Source organism: Salvia hispanica, chromosome 2 (assembly GCF_029641045.1).
Source record: "Salvia hispanica isolate PSC_SH4W2 chromosome 2, Shi_PSC_v1, whole genome shotgun sequence".
Taxonomy (NCBI): Eukaryota; Viridiplantae; Streptophyta; class Magnoliopsida; order Lamiales; family Lamiaceae; genus Salvia; species Salvia hispanica.
In genome coordinates, this window is record NC_142693.1 from 56,058,215 (window position 1) to 56,060,896 (window position 2,682).

Consider the following 2,682-nt stretch of genomic DNA (forward strand, 5'->3'; position numbering starts at 1 on the left):
AGATTCTTGAGGACTAAAATTATGGTACTTGCTTAGGCAATATTAGGCATCCATGCCATTCTTATGGTCTCTGGACTATCTATCAATATTGTGACCAAGAAAAATATTTTAAAATCTAAATAATCCATGACATCTTTTGGTACTTGTTTATTTAGTGTTTTAATAACATATGTGATTCTCGAATGTTTTATGGTTTTTACATTCTTTTATCATGTATGGTTGTGTGATGAATACCTTTTACTTTTCTAGGTCAATATCAATTATGTCTCTTAATCCATTATCTTTGATTTTGAAAGAAAACAAACTTGAGGGGCCAAATTATGTAGACTGGAAACGTAATTTGAACATTGTTCTCATCGCTGATGATTATAAGTTTATACTCGACACCGATTGTCCCATTTTACCTGCTGAAAATGCCACGGATGAGGAAAAGGCCGTGCATAAGAAATGGATGAAAGGAAATGAGATGACGAAGTGTTACATTTTGGCTTCTATGTCAAATGTGCTTCAACATCAGCATCATTCCTATCAGTTTGCTTATGAGATCATGGAGAACCTTCAATCCCTCTTTGGGACTCAAAGTCGATCCGCTAGGTCACTGACGATCAGGAGTCTCATGAATAAACTATGAAGGAGGGCACACCAGTCAGGGACCATGTCCTTGAGATGATGCTCCACCTCAATCAAATTGAGGTGTTGGGAGGATTAATTGATTCAGATTCCCAAGTGGACATAATACTCCAAAGTCTGCCGGCAAGTTTTCAACAGTTCAAAGTCAACTATGAGATGACTAAGCAAGACCTCAACTTGGTTGAGCTTCTAACTGAGCTTCAGAACCCTGAAAGCATTTATGCTCAAGCTAAGCAAGCTATGCTAGTTGACTGCTCCTCCGGTTTCAAGGTCAATAGACCAAGAACGGATGGGAAGGCGAATCAGGTCGCCAAAGGGTTGAAGGCAAAAGAAGGGCAAGAAAAAGGTGAAGGGAAAGAAAACTGGCAAGTGTTTCAAGCGTGGTGAAAAGGAACATTGGAAGCTTGATTGTCCCAAAAAGGGTAAAGGTCCAAATGGTCAAGGTAAACATCAAGCTCATGTTCTTGAAACTCACTTAGCAACTGTTTCTACCCATTAATGGGTAGTAGATACGGGAGCAACTGATCATGTATGTTTCGATCCCGCTTTATTGCAGGAATCAAGGAAACTAAGTGAAGGAGAGATCACTGTCCATCTGGGGGATGCTACTAGAGTGGGAGCGTTGCAGTAGGAGCTGTTTATATTCGCTTTTTCTAGTAGTAGAGTTTTGGTATTAAACAATGTTTTATTGATACCTTCGTTTAGAAGAAACCCGATTTTGATTCCTAAACTGGTTTTTGACGGATATTCTATTTCTTTCATTGATGCTTGCATTATAAGGAGAGATGATTATTTTATCTGTCAAGGTATCATGGATAATAACTTGTATACTATACGCTCTACGCATGATCTTGTTGAGTCGAATAACATATCAGTTTCTCGCAAGAGAAAGACTTTTCCACACGATGTGAATGATATGTACTTATGGCATCTAAGGCTTGGTCCTGTCAATCCGAGAAGGATCCAAAAGTTGGCGAGCCTTGGCTCAATTGAGGGACTAAACATGGACCCTTCTCCAACTTACGAATCCTGCTCGGTAGGCAAGATGACCAAAAGATCTTTTAAGATAATAGGAAATAGAGCCAAGAAAGTACTATATCTCATTCACTCAGACGTGTGTGGTTCATTCCAAATTCAAGCTAGGGGAAGCTATGCATATTTCATCACCTTTATTGATTATCGCTCAAAATTAGCCCAAGTCTATTTGATGCAACGCAAATCAGAATCCTTTGAGAAATTCAAAGAGTTCAAGGCATTTGCAGAAACGTATCATAGTGAGACTATAGAAGCCTTATGATCTGATCGAGGAGGCGAGTACCTTAGTGATGAATTTTTGGGCTACTTAGTGGAAGCTGGGATTGAATCCCAACTGACTCCCCCTAGCACACCTCAACAGAATGGGGTGGCGGAAAGGAAGAATCGAACATTTTTTCAAATGGTTTGATCTATGATGTGTTATGCTCAGTTACCAAAATTCCTTTGGGGCTTTGCGCTAGAAACAACGTGTTATACCCAAAATAACTTATCTACAAAGGCAGCGCTTAAGATACCTTATGAGTTATGGACTGGACGCAAGTCTAACCTAGAACATCTCAAGATATGAGGAGTATACAAAGAATCAAAAACCTCGAAGTGTAATCACTCTTGATGAAATGATAGATGATAACGTTCCAATTACACAAGAGAAAACTCCGCAAGAAAATATTGCACCAAGTGTTACAACTTCTACTCCTGTGATTGTTGAGCCTTGTCGTAGTGGGAGGGTTTCAAAAGAAGCAGAAAGGTGGATTGGTCTGGGAGAGTCTTCTGACTCAGTTTCCGGTCATCTAGAACCTGACCCCTGGAACTACAAAGAAGCAATAGATGATTTGGATGGTCTCAACTAGATTGAGGCAATGGATTCCGAATTACAATCAATGGAGGACAAGGACGTTTACGACCTTGAAACCCTACCTGAAGGCTGCATGGCCACTGGGAGTAAGTGGGTATTCAAACGAAAACGAGGTCCGGATGGGAAAGTGAAATTGGTTAAAGCTAGATTAGTGGCAAAGG

The 2,682-nt window shown here is 40.0% G+C and overlaps 1 protein-coding gene across 1 annotated transcript; it reads left to right on the top strand.

Moving 5' to 3' along the window:
• Nucleotides 1-262: 262 nt before the first annotated feature.
• Nucleotides 263-631, top strand: LOC125197944 (uncharacterized). Its single transcript, XM_048096440.1, has one exon. It carries the CDS (start codon nucleotides 263-265, stop codon nucleotides 629-631), a length of 369 nt encoding a protein of 122 aa, XP_047952397.1.
• Nucleotides 632-2,682: the final 2,051 nt, after the last annotated feature.